Raw genomic sequence first — 21,410 nt, forward strand, 5'->3', positions numbered from 1 at the left:
TTAAAAGAACAATATTTGTGTCTTATATATAACACAGTTATATATACAGTGTCAAAGAAACCTGTCTTTGAGTGAAGATTTAAGGTGACAGGAAATATAAATAAATGTAGCTTGAATCTTTGCTGAGGCTCAGTATTTGAAACAGAGTTCATTCACTGTAATAACTAATAATGATTGAAATAATAACTTTAATATTGGCCATATTATACAGGGTGGGCCATTTATATGGATACACCGTAATAACATGGGAATGGTTGGTGATATTAAAGTCCTGTTTGTGGCACATTAGTATATGTGAGGGGGCAAACTCCTCAAGATGGGTGGTGACCGTGGTGGCCAATTAGAAGTTGGCCATCTTGGATACAACTTTTGTTTTTTCAATAGGAAGAGGGCCATGTGACATATCAAACTTATTGGTAATGTCACAAGAAAAACAATGGTGTGCTTGGTTTCAACGTAACTTTATTCTTCCATGAGTCATTTACAAGTTTCTGACCACTTATGAAATGTGTTCAATGTGTTGCCCATTGTGTTGGGTGAAGATTTAAGGTGACAGGAAATATAAATAAATGCAACTTGAATCTTTACTGAAGCTCAGTATTTGAAACAGAGTTCATTCACTGCTGTAATAACTAATAATGATTGAAATGATAACTTTAATATTGGCCATATTATATTTTCATTACCAAAGTGAGATGACTTTAGTCTCATGAAAAACATCAGCTAATTGTTATTTACTAGCTAATCTTAAAATGACTGTTCAGTACAGAAGTGAAGCCCAATAATCATGTTTTACAGTCCCGTGGTCTCAGCCTCAGATACTTATCAAATTAAAGCTCATGTAGAAACAAACAAACAAATGAACAAAAGATTTTGTCCTTCATTTCTGTCAAACAAAGCTGTATGAAACGTTTCCAGCTGTTAGTGTCATGGTTGCTAGGACACCTGGGCAGCGCGACGGAGGCTAGACCGTCCCATTTCACAAGCCTCTCACTTCCGGCCTTAGCGGTCTTTGAGTACGCGGACCGTTAAGGCTGCAGACCCTGAATTGGGATACAGCCTAAAAGTCTCAAACACACAACAACAACATCACACTGACTCCACTCTGACATCACTGATCAATAATCAAAGAACACACAGATCAAACTGATTGATCAGCCATCAGAGGAGTCGGATCAATGGAGCTGCTTCTGTTCCTGATGTCCCCTGTTTGATCCTGGACCTGAACTCTCCCTGCAGGGGAGACACAAGACAGTCAGACACACACACACACACACACACACACACACGGATAAACAAACAAACCTTTGACTTTGAGCAGCACAGTTTTCCCTCTGATCCAGATGTTCTTCCTGTAGACGCCACATCTGTATTCTCCACTGTCTCCATCTTTTGGGTATTTCAGGGTCAGACTGAGGTCTCCAGTTTTCAGCAGGTCTTCATTCATCGCCGTTCGGTCTCTGTAAACCTGGTTCTGTTCTTCAGGCTGGTCAGAGCCGTTCTCATACACTTGGAGCTTGTGGTATGAACTCACCTCCCACCACTCCACTTTAGCATCATCGGGCAGGTTTTGTGTGGTTTTGAAGGGCAGCTGGACAGACTCCGCCCCCTCCTCCACCTCCACCTGACACACTGAGAGGACAACAAACACAACATGAGCTGTACAAAGTGTGATTGGTGTTCAGAGCAGCATCATGTGACTCTTGTTCTGCACTAAATGAAGCGATGGAGTGGCGCCTCCTTCAGGCAGAGAATCAGCTCATGGAGAGAAATAATTATTAGAGCAAAAACAAGAGTGGAGCTGCAAATAAGGCCGAGAGGAACGCTGCAGAAAACTGTTCATGTGTGAATTGATAACTTCATCGATTTCTTTGAGCACTAAAATCAGAGCTGCTTCTATTTCTAATATGACAGCTGTACATTAGAGCTGGAACACTTTAAATGTGAGCCATAAAAACATGATACTCTACAAGTGCATTCAGCTCTGACACTGTCACATCATGAAGGAGACGTGGAAATCACTTTGTTACACAAATCAAAGTCAAATCAATTCTATTGATGGAATATTGTGTGATCAATAGACTCAGCTGTCCATCTGCATCTAAAGGTCAAAGGTCACTCTTTCGAGGACACCAAAGTTCACATTTTGGACAAAGAAGACAGATGGTTTGAAAGAGGAGTGAAAGAAGCCATCTATGTCCACTGTGAATGACCATCTTTGAACAGAGGCGGTGGTTACGACACAAACTGTCTTTTATTTTGAAGATCATTTCGACTCCATTTTTAATCGTCTGTTCATTTTAACACATGCTCCGTTGCTCCGCCTGACATTTTTGGCTTTTAGATCAAAACTTATGTTATTTATGTTATTTGAATGAACTGAAAATAGATTCAAACTAAAGGCTTTCAGAGAATAAACTCCCACATGACCTCTGACCTTTGACCTGGATCTACAGCACTGACCTCTGACTTTCAGCTCCACTTGTTTCTTCAGCAGGATGTTTCCCTCCCTGCTGTAGACAGTGCAGGTGTAGGTGGAGTTGTCTCCATCTGTGGGGTATTTCAGGGTCAGACTGAGGTCTCCAGTTTTCAGCAGGTCTTCATTCATCTTCGTTCGATCTCTGTAAACCTGGTGCTGTTCTTCAGGCTGGTCAGAGCCGTTCTCATACACGTGGACCTTTGTGTATGAACTGATCTTCCACTCCACTTTAGCGTCTTCAGGCAGGTAATGTGTGGTTTTGAGGGACAGCTGGACAGACTCCACCCCTGAATCCACCTCCACCTGGGGGACTGAGAGGACAACAAAGCACAACATGAGCTTGGATGGAGACATTTGTGTTGACTCTAACAGGCTGAATGCTGCTGCTTCACTGGGAGCTCACTGTTAGATAGAAAGTGGTCAGTGTGAAGAGGAGACGCAGCAGAAAGATGAAGACTGACAGGAAGAAAGCAGTGAACAGACTGTTGGAGCTGCTGTTAGTGGGACAGGACTTTATTCAGTCTCTGAGGACCAGATTTGACTTGATGAAGCAGAGAAACACAGTCTGAGTGTTTCTGTTTGAGCTAAGATTTTCAAGTTATTCACAAAATGAAAACATATACTTTATAAGATCCACTCCACTCCATGGAATCCTCGACTATTGAGAGCTGTTCAGCTTCGCTAGCCTGGGTGGCAAGGTCACTTGGCATCCGCTCTCCCTGCGCTTGTCTTTGTCCTGTTCTCCTTCTCTCACCCCAACCAGTCACTTCACATGGCCCCGCCCCTCCCTGAGCCTGGTTGCGCCGGAGGTTTCTTCATGTTAAAAGAGAGATTTTCCTTCCCACCGTTGCCAAAGTGTTTGCTCATAGGGGGTCATATGATAGTTGGGTTTTTCCTCTAGACATCATCAGAGGGTCTTGAGGCATCTGTCACTGTGGTTTGGTGCTGTATAAATAAGTTGAATTGAAAATTGAATTATTCTCACTGAGGTCGCTGACCTTCGTAATGCACAGTTAGTACTGCTTTCAGGTGATGCCTTCTTTGGGGATCTGCCAGGCCTGGGAGCCATCACCAGTCCCCTTCGAGGCCTTCCCCAAACTGCAGCTCAATTCATGTCAAAGCATTCACTTTTGTCTACTAAAACGCTGTCCAACCTAAAATGAGGACGTGGACCCAGCTTGTGAATTGGAGATTATGAATCGGAATTTCAGGAGCAGGGCCACGTCTCCAAACACACTCCTTCCGGTTGTCATCTATACAGGTACTGTTGGAATGATCTTACCTGAAGTGCTTTATTACTGTGCCTTATATTAATCTCGCATTAATCAAAACTACCATATAATCATATAGAAGTAGTGTTAAGTGGACACAGCCCTGAATAATAAAGGCATTAGAATAGGTGTCCTTCAGTCGTAGGCTCTTGCCCATGTTTTCCTGTAGAGCAGTAGATAAGAGGGAACCATCTTGCAGTGGAAACTTACTGAAAAATACTGTTGTTTAGACTAGAATAAGGTGCCCGGTAATAAAATTGTCAGGTGCCCGTCACCATTTTGAGATCCGCGGCAACGTGTCTTGCAGGACGCATCTCCCTTCTAGAAGTATTGTAAAAGTGAAATAAAGTGTTTTGTCTTCCATCGGATGCCTCTGAGGAATCAAAAGAACTCGGTGAAATGTTGATATTAATAGTACTGTTCATTCTCGTTTACGCGTCCCACCCTCCCTCCTTGTTCTCAATTCTTTAAGTCCTTCATTTCATTTCTATTTAGTGCATGGAGATCTGCCAGGCCCGGGAACCATTGCCAGTCCCCTTCGAGGCCTTTCCCAAACCGCAGCTCAATTCATGTCAAAGCATTCTCTTTTACCTACTAAAACGCTGTCAAACCTAAAATGAGGACGTGGGGCCAGCTAGTGAATAATGTTATAAATACATGAAGATAGTATATTCAGTGCTGTAGAAAGTTATATATTTAAAAATATATTATCCTCTCTGGTTACTCTGGTATCAATAACTCTGAATCACTTTATGGTAAATAACACACTATCTACTAAAAAACTGAAAGAATTCCAGTTTGTAGTTCAAATGGCCTGGCCTGCATTTGTATAGCGCTTTACTAGTCCCTAAGGACCCCAAAGCGCTTTACACAACCAGTCATCCACCCATTCACACACACACTGGTGATGGCAGCTACATTGCAGCGACAGCCACCCTGGGGCGCACTGACAGAGGCGGGGCTGCCAGACACTGGCGCCACCGGGCCCTCTGACCACCACCAGTAGGTAACGGGTGAAGTGTCTTGCCCAAGGACACAACGACCGAGACTGTCCAAGCTGGGGCTCAAACAGGCAACCTTCCGATTACAAGGCGAACTCCCAACTCTTGAGCCACGATCGCCCGAGTTCAACATACAGGTGACGACCTTTGACCTTCATTGTGTTTTATTTAATTGTGTCAGAGAAAATCTCATATGCTCTTCATGCAACTGAGTACATCAAATGTTTAAAACAGAAGCTGTACATTATGGGCAGGAATCTGTGTCATCAGAAACTGAATTTAAATAAGTTAAATTTGAATTTGAATTTCTTGGATTGAATCTGAAGTGTAACTTGAATAAATGCTTTTAAAAACTGAATTTGAATTAGCCTAATTTCATCACTGAATTGAAATTGAATTTTATATTTTGAAAATGAATTCCTTTGCTTTGAAACTGTATTTTATCCTTTAAAAATTTAGCTCTCGAATACTTTCAGATTCACTTCTCACCATTCAGTTTCAGTTCTACAATTCAGTTTTTTTTGGGACTTACATCCGGTTCCAGTTCAAGGATAATCGAGCGCAGATTAATAGATACGTTTTACTAGCAGACCGAAAGTGTTACTGTCAGGAATCTACACCATCTTCAGCCGAATTAAGACTTCAGAAGTCATTCGTCATGTCGAATGACCAGCGGATAAACTCTCAGGTTGATAATAAATGTATTACATGTATAAAAACAAGCGTCATGTTAACAAATGATAGCCGTACAGTAACTTTTATGCTTATTGTAGCTGTTAGCAAAAACGCTAATTTCGCGTAGTTTATCCTTCGCACTGACCTCTGACTTTCAGGTCCACTTGTTTCTTCAGCAGGATGTTTCCCTCCCTGCTGTAGACGGTGCAGGTGTAGGTCCAGTTGTCTCCATCTGTGGGGTATTTCAGGGTCAGACTGAGGTCTCCAGTTTTCAGCAGGTCTTCATTCATCTTCGTTCGATCTCTGTAATCCTGGTGCTGTTTTTCAGGCTGGTCAGAGCCGTTCTCATACACGTGGACCTTTGTGTATGAACTGATCTTCCACTCCACTTTAGCATCTTCAGGCAGGTGAAGTGTGGTGTTGAAGGGCAGCTGGACAGACTCCACCCCTGAATCCACCTCCACCTGGGGGACTGAGAGGACAACAAAGCACAACATGAGCTTGGCTGGAGACATTTGTGTTGACTCTAACAGGCTGAATGCTGCTGCTTCACTGGGAGCTCACTGTTAGATAGAAAGTGGTCAGTGTGAAGAGGAGACGCAGCAGAAAGATGAAGACAGACAGGAAGAAAGCAGTGAACAGACTGTTGGAGCTGCTGTTAGTGGGACAGGACTTTATTCAGTCTCTGAGGACCAGATTTGACTTGATGAAGCAGAGAAACACAGTCTGAGTGTTTCTGTCACACTCACTTCATCACACAGCTCAGTTTGACAACATTTGGAAGAATCTGATAGAAGCGTTCCTTTAGTAAAAGCACCAAGAAAACACCATGAAAACACCTCACTACACACAAAACTGCAGTACTGGCAAATTGTACATAAAGTATGAAAAGTCAAAGTACTTATTGTGCAGAAAAATGTTCCCATCAGTGTCTATGGATCAATATTACTGCTGCACATGTTTAAGGCTGAGCTCATTTCAAATCCTTTCTATTGTGTTGAATCTGCAGTAATGCATCATATTCTATAAAATCATATTTAGTCTGTTTGCTGCTATAAATATAATCCAGCTGATGTGGGATGTTACGGATTCAAATATTGGGGATGGATACAAGAGGAAAAACCACAATAACAACACTGGTCCGGCCGGGTTGAGTCAAACGATGATTTTAATGATCACACGCGTGGGAGATGGACACCGTACGCAGACAGCATCAGATCTCAAAATGGTGGAGCATTGATCAAACTCTTATAGCCTCTAGTGGCCCCCACCTAATCATAAAAGCCTAAACATTCACATTCTTTCTCTAAGCTACAACCTTGGCTCCCTGTTTATCTGCTCCTGCTGAGATGGGGCAGAAAACTCCAGTATGTTCTGTTCTCTTCTAATCAGACAAATAAGGCGATGACTTTCTGCAAACACTATTTCTCATAACTCAGCAGTATAATGCATCATAAAACAATATCATTCATTCACAATCAATCAGCAGTCTAATGTAATGCAACTCAGCTTAACAAATGCAATAGTTATCACCTTCTTCTAATTCAGGAGAATAATGCAAACTAAATCTACATAATAATTCACCATCTTTAATTAGGGGTCTAACATGGCATAAAATAATATTATAATCCCACAGGGAGAACTACATGTGACACTTTGATGCAGCCATGAATCTGACTGATTTCTTTCCATTTTCAAAGGTTGATGCATCAGTTAAAGTCCTTAAAAAGCTCAGAAATAAAGAGAAAGGTTGGTTAAAGCAAAGAGAGGCACTGGCAGCATTTAAGACACTAAACAAGAGAAACAGATCAGAGAACATCAGACTGAATAAGTGGAATAAAGTGAAACAGAGAACTAACGCTCCCTAAGAATGGAGCTGTCAGAGGAAGAGAGCAGCAAACTGAAAGTCTCTGTTAGCTGCAGAGCTCTGAAACTTCACACAGCTTTGGATGATAACATGGAGAAAGGATGTGGAGATTTTCACACTTCTGCTAGAAATCATCTTCTAGTTATTGTGACTCAGATATGACTGATTATAGATGAGGACCAAAGAAGGTTTTTACTGAGATTTGAGCTGACTTAGCTTAGCCTGTGTTTTAGCCACATGCTAAACAAACACATGTTCAGAAACTAGAAGATGTTACTTTTCAGATGAAGTCTCACACATGAACTTTGCTCCTACAGTTCATCTGATGAAGCTTTTACATTTGGCTGGAAATCAAATAAAAACCAAAACAGCCACAAACATCAGACATGCTAACACTGTAACATTATTGGATGGAGCCCACTGAGACTGAACCACCATCATGAGTCTGACCTCTGACCTTTGATCTGTATCTACAGCACTGACCTCTGACGTAGAGCACCACATCTTTCTTCATCAGGATGTTTCCCTCCCTGCTGTAGACAGTGCAGGTGTAGGTGTCTTCTTCTGTGGGGTTTTTCAGGGTCAGACTGAGGTCTCCAGGTAAGTTTCTCTTCATCTTTGTTAGGCCTTTATAATCCTGGTTCTGTTCTTCAGGTCGGTCAGAGCCGTTCTCATACACATGAACCTTCCTGTTGTTTTTGTCCTTCCACTCCACTTTAGCATCTTTAGGCAGGCAAACTGTGGTTTTGCAGATCAGCTGGACAGACTCCACCCCTGAATCCACCTCCACCTTGTAAACTGAGAGGACCACAGTACAACATGAGCTGTAGTGAAAGTTTATATTGATCTTCTTATAGCCTCCTCACAGTAAACTTATTTCTGTGCTTCTTCACCTTAGTGCAGTATTCTATTCTATAGCTTACATTGTCATTGCCAAGCAGATGAAGATAGATTTAGTCATGATGAAGGATGACACCAATTAGTTAATTAAACTACAGGCTTCTCCTAAAGCCTGGATGACCTGATTTTCTTCCCCCAAATTCAGACAAAGCTGTGGTTATTGTACTTGACTTTAAAAATGGGACCTGTCTCAATATGTGTACTTGTGCGAACTTGCATTCTGATGTACTTGTGATACATCATCAGTCGGAGACCAACTACTGTTCTAATCCCATTACTTTACTGATTACTTATTTTCAAAAGTAATTAATTACTTAGTTACTTAGTTACTTTTTAAAACATGATTTATCCCCTAAATAGGTGATAAAGCGATAGATCTTTCAGCCCAATTCTACTTTTTCTACATAATCCATCATACAAAATGTAATCAAATGGAAAAGTCTCTTTTTTTTAAAACTCGTTTTATTAGTTTTAATCTTTTAACTTTATGCATCAAGCAAAAATTAAATTATATGCAACATTCTCTGACTGGAAGAAATTTGTTTAATATTTAAACCTATTTTCTGCACATTCCAGCAAATAAAATAAAATAATTTTTTTTTTTGTGTTTACACTCAGTCTTTCAAATAGATGCAAGTAAAACACAGCAGAAAATAAATAAAGTCAAAGACTAGCGGTCCTGTTGCTCTATTTTCACCTGTAAAGCAGGAGTGGGGTAGGCGGAGGTTTACCCTGGTGCAGGTGTGCCGCAGCGGTCAGTGGAAGAATCCGCGAGTTTCTCTGTGAGTTTCCCATTACGTGGTAGCGAACCCGGTGCTTGTTTAGGGGTTTTTTTTTCGCTGTAAAAAGAAGTTTTCTTCCCACGCAGTGAACAGCAGACACTAATGTTTTTGTCACTTTTTATGGAATCAAACTCAAAGTAAGGTCAGTACTTCCACGCTTTAAACGCTGCACGCTCATACTCTCTCCCGCACTCGATATATTATCCATTGTTGATCTGCACACAGCTGTTGTCACGCACGTCGCACTCGCTTACGTCACTGTCATGAGACATTCTCGCAAAAAAATCACTGTTTTAGTAACGCAGTAACGCAGCGTTCCTACGGGAAAGTAACGGTAATCTAATTACCATTTTTGCAATAGTAATCCCTTACTTTACTCGTTACTTGAAAAAAGTAATCGGATTACAGTAACGGGTTAACGCGTTACTGCCCATCTCTGGTGTTAACCTCATATATCTGTTCTCGGCAAGTCTGGACTTGCCGAGAACATGAGCACGGACTCGCATACTTGAGAATTGAGAAAGGGTTATGGTGTTTGATCAACCATCGGCATTATGGGTAGTGTAGTAGGAGACACTCACCTGACATGAAATACTGGCGAAAATGACATAAAAGACCTCCAGAAACCACAAGAAGAACCAGGAGAACCAGGAGAGCTTTGGCCCAGGATGGAAACCGTTCTGTGGAGAAACACAAAGAACAACATGACCTTTGACCTCTGACTGAATGAAATTCATGAATTTAATAAATAGGTCTATGCTTCAATTCAATTCAATTCAATTCAATTTTATTTATATAGCGCCAAATCACAACAAAAGTCGCCTCAAGGCGCTTCATAGATACAGAGAAAAACCCAACAATCATATGACCCCCCATGAGCAAGCACTTTGGCGACAGTGGGAAGGAAAAACTCCCTTTTAACAGGAAGAAACCTCCGGCAGAACCAGGCTCAGGGAGGGGCGGCCATCTGCTGCGACCGGTTGGGGTGAGAGAAGGAAGACAGGATAAAGACATGCTGTGGAAGAGAGACAGAGGTTAACAACAGATATGATTCAATGCAGAGAGGTCTATTAATACATAGTGAGTGAGAAAGGTGACTGGAAAGGAAAAACTCAATGCATCATGGGAATCCCCCGGCAGCCTACGTCTATTGCAGCATAACTAAGGGAGGATTCAGGGTCACCTGGTCCAGCCCTAACTATATGCTTTAGCAAAAAGGAAAGTTTTAAGCCTAATCTTAAAAGTAGAGATAGTGTCTGTCTCCCGAATCCAAACTGGAAGCTGGTTCCACAGAAGAGGGGCCTGAAAACTGAAGGCTCTGCCTCCCATTCTACTTTTAAATACTCTAGGAACAACAAGTAGGCCTGCAGAGCGAGAGCGAAGTGCTCTAATAGGGTGATATGGTACTACAAGGTCATTAAGATAAGATGGGGCCTGATTATTTAAGACCTTGTATGTGAGGAGCAGGATTTTGAATTCAATTCTGGATTTAACAGGAAGCCAATGAAGGGAAGCCAAAACAGGAGAAATATGCTCTCTCTTTCTAGTCCCTGTCAGGACTCTTGCTGCAGCATTTTGGATTAGCTGAAGGCTTTTCAGTGAGTTTTTTGGACATCCTGATAATAATGAATTACAGTAGTCCAGCCTGGAAGTAATAAATGCATGAACTAGTTTTTCAGCGTCACTCTGAGACAGGATATTTCTAACTTTAGAGATGTTGCGCAAATGGAAGAAAGCAGTCTTACATATTTGTTTAATATGTGCATTGAAGGACATGTCCTGGTCAAAAATGACTCCAAGGTTCCTCACAGCGTTACTGGAGGCCAAGGTAATGCCATCCAGAGTATGAATCTGGTTAGATACCATATTTCTAAGATTTTCAGGGCCGAGTACAATAACCTCAGTTTTATCTGAATTAAGAAGCAGAAAGTTAGCGGCCATCCAGGTCTTTATGTCTTTAAGACATTCCTGCAGTTTAACTATTTGGTGTGTGTTATCTGGCTTCATGGACAGATAGAGCTGGGTGTCATCTGCATAGCAGTGTAAATGTATGCTATGTCTTCTAATGATGCTGCCTAAGGAAAGCATGTATAATGTAAACAGAATTGGTCCTAGCACTGAACCCTGTGGAACTCCATAATTAACCTCAGTGTGTGAAGAGGACTCTCCATTTACATGCACAAATTGGAGTCTATTAGATAGATATGATACAAACCACTGCAGTGCAGTACCTGTAATACCTACAGCATGTTCTAATCGCTCTAATAGGATATTATGGTCGACAGTATCGAACGCTGCACTGAGGTCTAGCAGGACAAGCACAGAGATGAGTCCACTGTCAGAGGCCATAAGAAGATCATTTGTAACCTTCACTAAAGCTGTTTCTGTGCTGTGATGAGCTCTGAAACCTGACTGAAACTCTTCAAATAAACCATTCCTCTGCAGATGATCTGTTAGCTGTTTGACAACTACTCTTTCAAGGATTTTTGATATGAAAGGAAGGTTGGAGATTGGCCTATAATTAGCTAAGACTGCTGGGTCTAGAGATGGCTTTTTGAGTAAAGGTTTAACTACAGCCAGCTTGAAGGCCTGTGGTACATAGCCGATTATTAGAGATAGGTTGATCATATTTAAGATCGAAGAATTAATTAATGGCAGGACTTCTTTGAGCAGTTTTGTAGGAATGGGGTCTAAAAGACACGTTGATGGTTTGGAGGAAGTAATTATTGAAGTTAACTCAGAAAGATCAATTGGAGAAAAAGAGTCTAACTTAACATCAATGGTACTAAGAGTAGCTGTAGATAATATTACATCAATTTTTTCTCTAATGATAAAAATTTTATTTGTGAAGAATCAAAGATCCATCATGTTTATTCTGACAGTGTTAAAATAATAACATTTTATCTGAGTGATGTCAGATGTGCCTACAGCAGGTGTTTGTTGCTGACCTTTGACCTCCAGCTGTACATCTGTCACTGTCCTTTGTCCTCCTGTCCTCTTGTCTCTGATGGAGCAGGTGTAGGTGGCGCTGTCAGACAGTTGGAGGTTGGTCAGGGTCAGGCTGAGGTCTCCAGTTTCCAGAGCGTCAGTCTTCATGGATGTTCGGCCGCTGTAACGCTGGTTTTGATCTTTCAGTTCGTCTCCTTGAAGCTGACGCTGGTGGACGGTTGGAGGACTGAGGTCAGAGCGACTCCACACCACTGTGGGGCTGTCCAGTTCAAAAGTGGGAAATTCACAGGGCAGGACAAGCGACTCTCCCTCATACAGATCCACAGCCGAAGCATGCTGGGAAACTGAGGACAGAGACAGAGACTCCATGAGTCACTTTGAGGTAAAAATCACGTTAAACACATTTACAGAAACCAGGAGACAGAACGACAGAAACATTCAACATTTTAACAACCACATATAAAAAAGGAAGAGGCAGGAAGTCCAGAGTCTAATAATGATATTAATGGTCAAGCAGCAACAATAAATCATTGATCACTTGTTCAGAACTGTTTCTGTGCTGTGGGAAACAAACCTTTGAGAGATTTCAAAAAGTTTCTCTGCTGTTCTTGTTAACTTAACTTTAACTTTGTTAAATTAACTGAAAAGCAGCAGACCTTTCAGCCCTGAGAGCTCCCTGATGGCCTCAGATTTGGAGCTGCTGATTTTCATTCCCACTACTTCACACTTGGCTTTGAACCATTCCAGTGCGAGCTGGAGGCCATCACCCGATGAAGCCAAAAGAACCACATCATTCATGAAAAGCAGAGATGAGATTCTGAGACCACTTATGTGAAAGCCTTCCACTACTTGGCTACGCCTAAATTCTGTCCATAAAGATTACAAACAGAATTGGTGACAAACGGCAGCACTGGTGGAGCCCATCACCCACCAGGAACGAGTCCGAAGTATTGCTGGGTATGTGGACCAAGCTCTTGCAACGGTGATATAAGGACTGAATGAACTGTAGCAATGGGCCAGACACCCCATACTCATAGAGGATGGGGTGTCTGGCCCATTGCTAAGAAAATCGAGCATAGATGCCAGAGAGCAGCACACGCTCAGGTCACTGCAGAGTTTCACCTGCAGATCAAAATGTTTGGCCTCCACCAAAGGAAAATCAGCAGGACTGTGATTTTACAGAATTTTTATAAGTGCACTTTCATTTAAGCTTAAATACATTTGAGTTTGTCAAAGGGTCAAAATAACAGGAACACAAACAGACTGGTGTAAATTCAGCTCACACAGACTCTTTGTGTTCACTACATGCAGACCAGCTGTGCTCATATGTGCAGTTACAGCAGCAGCAGAGAATCTAAAGTGTGTCACACAGCACCAAGTTTCCTTTGGTCACATATGAAATGTGAGTCAGAGCTTCAGCTACACAACAACACACACAGCAGCTGATTGTAACATGAGCTCATTTGAAAGCCACCAAGAAGAATCCAGTGATTTGAAAGTTGCTGCTTTGGATTGTTAGTTTGATCTGAATCAGAATCCAGTGTTTGATGGAAATCTCCTCCTGCTGCACTTCAACACATTAAAGAGAGAGAGATGAAAGAAAAGCTGATGATGAGAGCAGAGAGAGGAAGGTGTACTTACCGTGCAGGAGGATCACAAACACCACAAACATCTTCATGTTCCTGTCAAACTCAGAGACTCTTTAAAAGCCCTTCAGGACATCAGCTCACAGCAGCTTCACTTTCCTCTGCTGATCATCTACTGACACTCTCACACTGCTCACACTGTCACAGCTCAGAGTTCAGCTTCACACTTTGTTAAAGCACATCTGTGGGATGAAGTCCGGCTGGCCACAGATCACTTCTGAGGAAAGAGGAGGACGTTCAGCCTCCTCGTAGTGTGACTGCTCCAGGTTCACAGCGACACACAGAAAGCTCTACACTCACATGACCGTCATTTACAACCAGCCCAGAGCAACTTTATGAATCAAACACAATAAAACTGAAACTTGAAGTTTTGGTGCTTCAGTGAGTTTATGTTAGCATGGATGCTACACACTGCACACACACACCAACATGAAGCGTCACTCTGTGCTGTACATCAGTGTTTATGGGATTAATGTGGTGATTTCAGCCTGAGCCAGAACCTTTTTAATCACAGGTCACAAACTCCTGTGATTTCAGACTCTTTGTGGAAACACTGATCACACCTTTGACCTCCACCAACACAAACAGCTGCACTAAGAAACAAACAGCGCCTGATATATATGGATGTGATTAATCTGAGAGACCATTTTTGTTTCAAAGACCAACAAAACTCACTGAAACTGTGTGTTTGCACAAAGGCTGAAATGTACATGTGTGTTATTATTTCAGATTCTTCCACTGAGCTCTAAATCTGTCATTAAAGTGTTCACATCTAAACCAGGCTGTTTCTATCACTGCACACTTTACTCAGAAACACATGCAGACACGTTCTTCTGCAAATGACAGAAGGGAAACAGAAGTGGTGCTTTATGTTGATCTCAGCTCTACAATCAGGAACAAAAGAGAAACAAAGGACAAAGGATCCCAGCAGGAAGAAGAAATGATTAACTACACATGAAATCAAACACTCTGAACTCTGGACTTCAGATCAGAAACAGATGAAGGTTTTATGACAGAAATGAAACTGTGGCGGGGTGTGGTCTGTGGTGCTGCTGCAGGGGAAGAGGACGAACATGAGCAGCATCCGCAATCATGCCTCACCAACTTTTAATAAAAGTGACCTGAGACCTGACACCTATTGAACCCGGTTCTTTTATTCTTCTAACTGGACAGAGAAGACGCGACTCAGTGTGGTCAAAGCTTTTCAATCATTCTTTTCATTTATTCATTTCCGGAAAAGGAGATGTGCACGGTGCTAAGCATCTGCAGGAGACAACCCTAACCACTTGGGGGCGCCACAGTGACACAATGTAGGGCTCCGCTGGCACAGGTGTGACTAACTTAAAGGCAGTAAAGAGTGTGTGGGCTGTGTGCCAGTGGTTGTGATGTATTAAACACAGCAGACAAAGACAGGATGCTGAGTTTGTACATTTCTATAAAACAACATGAGATGGGGCAATCATAATGAAGCAGTTCATTTTCATTTGTAGATTCAAGCTGCTCTTCATATTTTGTCCACTAGATGTCACCAAAGAGCACTGTGTTGTAAAGCTTCCAGCAAGCTTCAGAACACTTAATTTGCAAATTACCAGATTCCACCATGTTTCTGTCATGGGATGTAAAATAACCCAAACACAGAAGTAAACAAAGCAAACTTTAATTTGGTTGAATACAGAGTCTAGAATCTCAGAGTCCATTCAAGGAAACAGCAAACTAAATCCAGTAAACTCAGCAGGAAACACACAAAGACCAGCACTGAGACAAAGACTGTGTCCAAATCCAGGTGTATGCTGAGGAAATATGAATGATGCTGATAGGATGAGCAAAAGCTCAGAAATACATTCAAAGTTCTTCACTGTGACATTTTCAGGCAGTTTGTGGACCTGCAGCTACACTACATGAACATCTGTGTGAGTCTCACGAGTTAAAGGCAAACAGGAAGTAGAATCCAGACTGAGGCTGGTTTCTCACTGAGTCAAAACATCAGTTTGTAAATTTCTATAAAACAACATGAGAAACACAGAAAAAACAGTGTGAAATAAACTATTCTCCTGTTTGAAAGCAGAAGGTGAGGAAAAGAAGGGAGGCTCTGGTGCCGTCTTAGAGATCAGTGAGACTTGAGCTGGATCCCTTCTGTGGGAGGAAGCATCCTCTGTACTGAGTCTGTGTTGATGAATGTCTGTGAGCAGGAAGTTAAATATCGACAGAATACAGCTAATGTGGAATAACTCCATATCACACCCTCATATTCATCTTAATAAGCGAAGCCCTCATCCCTGAAGTGGATCATCATCACTGCTGTTTGGACATCAGATTTCAGACACATGATGGCAAGAAGAAGAAATCACAGCACAGAGTCTGCAGAGTCGTGTCTGCAACACACAGACACACAACTGACTTCTTCAAGCTTCTGGAAACGTACATTAACTGCAGCACGACGACCGCACCAAGGTCATTGTCCAGCATCCGCTCAGAGCCCATACAGCATGTCGGTATCTCTGTCCAATCAGAGAGGCGCTCTAACATTACCCACCAATCACACCTGGACAAAGATAAAGTCCAATAAACACAGCGCGTGACCAAGTCTTCAGGAAAAAGGTGGACACAGTGCAGAGACTAGATTTTCAGCCAAATATCTAAATTAACTGTAAATTCATTGGCGAATGGGATAAAAAAAACCTTCACGTATAAAACCTAAATCTAATAGAAGACTAAATCACTCAAAGTTTGCTGACCTGACACCAAAAATTAGGACTCAAAAATACTTGTTTATGGGGTTTTACGTCTAATACCATCTTTGCTGTTATTTCTCCCTTGGAGCTAAGAGCATGAGGGATCACTGAGGTTTGATCAGGAGGAAGATATATCATAAAACACTGGCGCCGGGAGTCCATCGGTCCACCTAAACAAAGGGCTCTTATAATCAAACAGATAAAGATTTGGTGTCCTCCCATACTATATATCAGAAACAGAAGGTACGACCTCTCTCATGACCTTAGGACATGTTTCTAAGTACAAATGACAATCCTAAAATATCACGCTGACAGTATCTTACTGTCCAATAAAGCAATATAGTAGGAAACATAAATATATGGACTGTCTATGGATAATAAAAGGTCTGCAAAATGCATGTAAAAAGAAAAATACACTTCAGCTCTCTAAGAAAGAGAACTGAAGATGCTGAAATTAGATATAAAATATATAAAAATAAATAAAAAAATATATTAGGATATAATAAGGACTAAGAAGCAATTAGATGATAATAGAAATAATATTAAATGTTTATGGGAAAAACTGAACAGTGTTATAAAACGTGGCTAGACTAAACAACTATCCCAGATATTTCATTGATAATGACCATGAAGAATAAAATATGGATGTTGTGGCAAACAGTCTCAATGAATTCTTTGTAACTGCTGTACCAAATTTAGCAAGAACAATCACTGACCCTGGGAAAGCACAGGGAAAACTGCATACACTGATAAACAGAAATCCATATTCTATGTTTCTCACAGCCGATGATGAAAATGAAGTTTTTTAAATTGTCAAAAAATGTAAAAAACAGCAATCTTTGTATTGTAATGATATTGATATGATAGTGGTTAAAAGAGTCATTGAGGCTATTATAAAACCGTTTTCATACATCTGTAATTTATCATTTCAAACTGGTCGATTTCCAGACAGAATGAAAATAGCAAAAGTTATACCTCTATACAAATCGGGAAACAAACACCATTTCACAAACTACAGGCCTGTCTCTTTACTACCTCAATTCTCAAAAATTCTTGAAAAACTGTTTAACAGCCGACTGGAAAAATTTATAGATAAACATAAACGACTCACCGAGAGTCAGATTCAGATCAAGCAGATCAACATCACTGACACTATTAGATTCAATAGAATACAACACAATTCCCATAGACAAAAAGCAACATGTGGCTGGGTTATTCCTTGAATTGAGAAAGGCATTTGAAACGATAAATTATTATATATTAATAAGAAACCTGGAACGCTATGGTGTTATGGGGTTTTTGTACTTCCAAAGCTGTGAATTTACGTACCACCAGAAAAAGCTTTTGTGTTTCTGTGTATGGAATGAAGCCGTGGAACAGTTTAAGTATGGAGTTCAAGCAACGTCCAAACATAAAACAGTTCAAAAAGACTTATAAAGATATGATTTTCATGAGTTACAAAGAAGGGGAAAATGTTGAAATTCATTTAAGGTCAATATTTAAGAAATTTTATGATGTGGTGTATATATTGTATCTGTCACGGGCCATGGGTCGATGACCCAGTGTTTTTGTATTATTGCCGTTATCCTATGATTTATTCTTTGTATTTAACTTCTAGTGTTCTGAGTTCTGTTTTGTATTCTAGTTTCGAGGTTTAGTTCTGTGCTCAGTTTGTTTCCTGTTTTGCTTTGAAAGTCTGTTTAATGTCAGTGTTTCTAGTTTTGCATCGTCTGTCTCGTTAGGTCTAATTTCTCCAGGCTGTGTTCCCACCTGTTGTGTTCTCCAGTGTTCAGGGTTGCGTCGTACTCTCATTTATGCCCGTATGTTCTGTTTTCATTATATTATATCAGTAAGGAAGCTGACTAAATATTGACTGTTAAATTATGGTAACGGGGTGGGATCAAATAAGTTGTACTTCTTGATATGTAACCAAATCAGAACAGTTGAAGAAATATTGAAATGTATTAACTTTATTTTTATAGCAGTTTTTTCTCTTTTTTTTCTTTGCTAAAGGGACTTTATATATTGTTTACATGATCAAAAAACAAAAACAAAAAAACCAGAAAGAATCAGCAAACTAATAATCACACAGAAAATATTTAATCATAAACACAAAGTCCGGAAACTCAAAGAGCCAGGACCATGACAGTTTCAGCCTACTGTATTTCCTGTGCTTGTTTCCATGGTGACTGGGGTGACCAGCTATTGGACATCATGTTTGTTCCTCTGATTTCCAAAAGTGAACGTGTGTCAGCAGAAACCTTTGGTTCACAAACACGTCTGCATTTATCTGTATGAAAGCCAAAGAAGAGGCCACGCCCACAAACACTGTGACAGAAGAGCATAAAAACACATTTGCCCACATCTGTGCTCCGACACAGCTGGGAGAATGACGTGTGGATAATAAAGTTTACTTGACTGTCACATGATTCATGCCAAACCTTTAACACTCATTAAAAAGCACATGTTGATATTCTGCTTCGCTGTGAGTAGAAAAGCTTCTCAAACTTGTCCATCTCTGTTTCTTCTTCTTTTTCTCTCACAGCTTGGTCTTCTTTCTTCTTCCATCTCCATCAGGCTGCTCTCTCCACCTCACACTGACTCCACCCACCCCTTCCTCCGTAAGCTGTCAGACAGCAGCAATTATTAGAAGATTGTGGAAATCCATATTGTCACTACAATGCTTTTCTTGTTATGTCAAATCCAGAAATGGATATTTATATTAAAGATGTGAGTGTGAAGGTGGAGTGTGGGAACTTGTCAGCAGGTCTGCTTTCACAACAGGGTCATTCAGATCCACAGAAGAGTCCTCCAGATTTCCTGCGATCTTCACTTCCTGCCTCTTTACTACAGACACACAAAGAGGTGTTGTGTCTGTTCTGATCAATGGTCATGAGAATTTGCAAATTAATGATCAAGGAACTGACCTCCCAGCCCATTGTTCCTTCAGTGGTGCTAGTTTCAGACTGAAGAAGTCACTTGGATGAGTGACGAAACATTTCTCTCACTGAAAACACAACGTCCGGATGAACAGAATCAACTTTTGGGGATTTACTTATCTGGATGATTGAGCATGCATCAAGACATTCCTGATGGAATTCACATGGTGGTGTTTGAGTCCATCCACAGGAGGAGACACCGAATTTAAAGAGCAGATTGATCTGCTCGTTAAATGTATTCCTATATACGTATTTTTATATGGGCAATTTCTGTCAAAATGACAAATGATCAATGTGGAAATATAAAATATTTAGGTATCAATGTCTCTCCTAAACTTTCAGAATTAACTAAATTAAACCACATCCCACTTTTAAAGACAGTAGAAGGCGACCTGGCTAGATGGAAATCTTTACCCATATCACTCATGGGAAGGGTCGCCGCTATAAAAATGATGATCTTGCCAAAAATAAACTATTTATTTTCAATGATCCCAAATAAGCCATCACAAGATTGGTTCAGATCTCTAGACTCGTACATTTCTAAATTCCTTTGGAAAGATAAACCCCCACGTATCAGCTTAAAAACACTACAAAGGACCAAGGATAAAGGAGGATTAGATCTGCCTAACTTTAATCACTATTTTTTAGCCAACAGGCTTCAGTTCATCTCTAGATGGTTTAAACACACCTTCTTAGATGAACCTTGGATAGATGTAGAACAGGCACTATGTAATAACCTAGAAATTTCAGACCTACCATTTATCAGCTCAAACATCAAACGACATGAATGCTTTAAAAGCATCAATATTAGCTCTTCTCTGACAGCATGGTGGGAGTTTCTAAAAATGACAGAGTCTTCATTAATCCCATGCAAACGTACACCTATCTGGAACAACCCGGACATATTACAAAACAATAATATGATAAACTTTTCAGATTGGAGTTGCAAAGGAATTAAATACTTGGAACATATATTGGAAGGAACAGACTTTATTTCGTTTGACAGACTAGTTATACAATATGGGATCAACAAGAAACGATTTTTGGAATATCAACAAATTAAATCCATAGTAAAAAAGAAATTTAATCCCAGTGAAGCTGAATTACAAACACCACCAAGTGTGGTACAATTTCTTAGTCTAAAACCCCCCAAATTATTGTCTAAAATATACAGAACACTTTCTAAAATAGATGAATCAATATCCCTTCCTATTGCAAAATGGGAAGCAGATTTATCAATCAACTTAGACCCAAACCTTTGGTCTCAGATATGCTTAAAAACCTTTCAATGGATCAGAAATCCCAGTTTGCAATTAATACAATACAAAATATTACACAGAGTGCACTATACTGGTCATAGGATGTTCAAGATGGGCTATACGCCTTCCAACAACTGCTCACACTGCACAGCAAATACACCGGACAATTACATCCACGCTCTTTGGTTCTGTCCACCAGTTCAGAAATTTTGGCGTGAGATATGTGAAGACTTATCAAAGTGTCTGAAATGTAACATTCCAGCCTCCCCTTTAGTATGCTTGCTGGGCAACTTGGATGAGGTCACTGCAGAAATAAACACAGCCCACGTTGTTTTTACGGCCCTATGCATTGCCAAGAAAATGGTCCTCATTAACTGGAAAAATAAAAATAATCTTAATTCTAACCAATATAAAAACCATCTAATAGATCACATTAGTCTTGATACAACCTCTGCCATCACATTTGATCAATCCCTTTGGGCTCCTTTGATCGGCTTCATCACCTAGTGGGGGTGGGGGGTCATGGTTTGGTCCTGCCTTCGCTATTGTGGTTGATGTGGGGGTAGGGACGGCCTTAGGGCGTCTGGGGAGTCCCTAGGGACGTTTCCCTGGAGGGCCTAACCTGGGGGCTGTGGCCATGACCTGGTTAGAAGCTCTGGGGCTCTTGGATGGTGTTTTCCTTGTGGCTGCGTACAGCGGAGATGGGGGAGGGTCTGTGCTGGCGGACGTTGGTTACTGGCCTGGTAGCCTGGCTGCCCCTGGGAGGGTCCGGGACGGGCGTGGAGGCTTGGGGGTCTGGGGGTGCTCCGCCCCCCGGTCTGGGGTGCTGGCCGGGCCTTGGGGGCTTGGGTCCTGGCTGTTGTGTCGCCGGAGCAGTGGGCGGGTGGGTGCGGGGGGGCTCAGCCCCAGT

The 21,410-nt window shown here is 41.2% G+C and overlaps 2 protein-coding genes across 2 annotated transcripts; both read right to left on the reverse strand.

Moving 5' to 3' along the window:
* Positions 1–445: 445 nt before the first annotated feature.
* Positions 446–5,941, reverse strand: LOC146389525 (butyrophilin-like protein 2). Its single transcript, XM_084912284.1, has 4 exons — positions 5,572–5,941; positions 2,464–2,790; positions 1,306–1,632; positions 446–1,233 (listed from the first exon to the last, which is right to left on the reverse strand). The coding sequence occupies exons 1-4, from the start codon at positions 5,939–5,941 to the stop codon at positions 1,142–1,144; spliced, it is 1,116 nt and encodes a 371-aa protein (XP_084768410.1). The 3' UTR covers positions 446–1,141.
* A 3,692-nt stretch (positions 5,942–9,633) lies between these two features.
* On the reverse strand, positions 9,634–12,722 carry LOC146389526 (V-set domain-containing T-cell activation inhibitor 1-like). The gene is made up of 3 exons (XM_084919132.1): positions 12,581–12,722; positions 11,924–12,268; positions 9,634–9,990 (listed from the first exon to the last, which is right to left on the reverse strand). Exons 1-3 carry the CDS (start codon positions 12,720–12,722, stop codon positions 9,893–9,895), a joined length of 585 nt encoding a protein of 194 aa, XP_084775258.1. The 3' UTR covers positions 9,634–9,892.
* Positions 12,723–21,410: the final 8,688 nt, after the last annotated feature.

The sequence above is a fragment of the Perissodus microlepis genome, chromosome 3 (genome assembly GCF_051167445.1).
Source record: "Perissodus microlepis isolate ML-2025 ecotype Zambia chromosome 3, ASM5116744v1, whole genome shotgun sequence".
In the NCBI taxonomy this organism is placed as follows: Eukaryota; Metazoa; Chordata; class Actinopteri; order Cichliformes; family Cichlidae; genus Perissodus; species Perissodus microlepis.

What these genes read in the sequence shown, in the direction of transcription:
- LOC146389525 (XM_084912284.1), bottom strand. Translation starts at nt 5,941, where the DNA reads ATGTCTCCAGCCAAGCTCATGTTGTGCTTTGTTGTCCTCTCAGTCCCC. An exon ending in AGTGGACCTGAAAGTCAGAG is followed by an intron (nt 2,791 to 5,571) that starts GTCAGTGCGAAG and finishes TTGTCCTCTCAG; the next exon opens with TCCCCCAGGTGGAGGTGGAT. An exon ending in AGTGGAGCTGAAAGTCAGAG is followed by an intron (nt 1,633 to 2,463) that starts GTCAGTGCTGTA and finishes TTGTCCTCTCAG; the next exon opens with TGTGTCAGGTGGAGGTGGAG.
- LOC146389526 (XM_084919132.1), bottom strand. Translation starts at nt 12,722, where the DNA reads ATGAATGATGTGGTTCTTTTGGCTTCATCGGGTGATGGCCTCCAGCTC. An exon ending in GGAGCTCTCAGGGCTGAAAG is followed by an intron (nt 12,269 to 12,580) that starts GTCTGCTGCTTT and finishes CTCTGTCCTCAG; the next exon opens with TTTCCCAGCATGCTTCGGCT. An exon ending in TGTACAGCTGGAGGTCAAAG is followed by an intron (nt 9,991 to 11,923) that starts GTCAGCAACAAA and finishes TCTCTTCCACAG; the next exon opens with CATGTCTTTATCCTGTCTTC.